The sequence below is a fragment of the Microtus ochrogaster genome, chromosome 7, assembly GCF_000317375.1.
Source record: "Microtus ochrogaster isolate Prairie Vole_2 chromosome 7, MicOch1.0, whole genome shotgun sequence".
Classification (NCBI taxonomy): Eukaryota; Metazoa; Chordata; class Mammalia; order Rodentia; family Cricetidae; genus Microtus; species Microtus ochrogaster.
The window spans coordinates 83,286,910-83,287,505 of record NC_022014.1 but is presented as its reverse complement, the minus strand read 5'-3'; the positions used below and the strand labels follow the sequence as shown (position 1 = coordinate 83,287,505).

The 596-nt window shown below is 51.3% G+C and overlaps 1 protein-coding gene across 5 annotated transcripts in view; it reads left to right on the top strand.

Moving 5' to 3' along the window:
- The window catches only part of Slc38a10 (solute carrier family 38 member 10), a 55,630-nt gene that overhangs the window by 20,710 nt on the left and 34,324 nt on the right, over positions 1-596 (top strand). For all 5 annotated transcript variants that reach the window (XM_026780180.1, XM_013347628.2, XM_005350850.3 and 2 more), the window contains exon 8: positions 333-515. In XM_026780180.1, the coding sequence (XP_026635981.1) occupies positions 333-515 (183 nt within the window). The remainder of the gene's footprint in view (positions 1-332; positions 516-596) is intronic.

Genomic DNA, 596 nt, shown 5'->3' with positions numbered 1-596 from the left:
AAAAAAGAAAAAAAGGCAGCTCCTCTGAAGGGCTTGGAGGCATTTTAGAACCTTCCTTTCCATATAGGCAGCTCCGTTTTTGCCTCATTTATGGTTGTGTTGACGTTACACTTCAACAGTTCACCTCTGGCTGTCAAGAATTTCATGACTGGGGAGCTGAGCAGGGCTTTTGTCCCCAGGCAGGTGGATCTTGTGCCAACTTCCTTGGGGAGGTCCTCTGAGGCCGATCTGGGACAAAGGCAGACAGATAATCAGACAGGCAGGCAGCAGAGTGGCTGGTGGCGTTCTGGCAGACTGAGCTAGCCACATTGCTCTTTCTCGTCCTCTGACAGGTGGGGTTTTTTGGTTACGTCAGCTTCACCGATGCCACTGCAGGCAACGTGCTGATCCACTTCCCCTCCAACCTGGTGACAGAGATGATCCGAGTGGGCTTCATGATGTCCGTGGCCGTGGGCTTCCCCATGATGATCCTGCCATGCAGGCAGGCCTTGAACACACTTCTGTTTGAGCAGCAGGTATGAGCTTTTATTCCCTTGGGCTAACTCTGTTTCCATGACAGTGGCAGGTGGAGCTTTTCCTAGTTATCAGTAAACTTT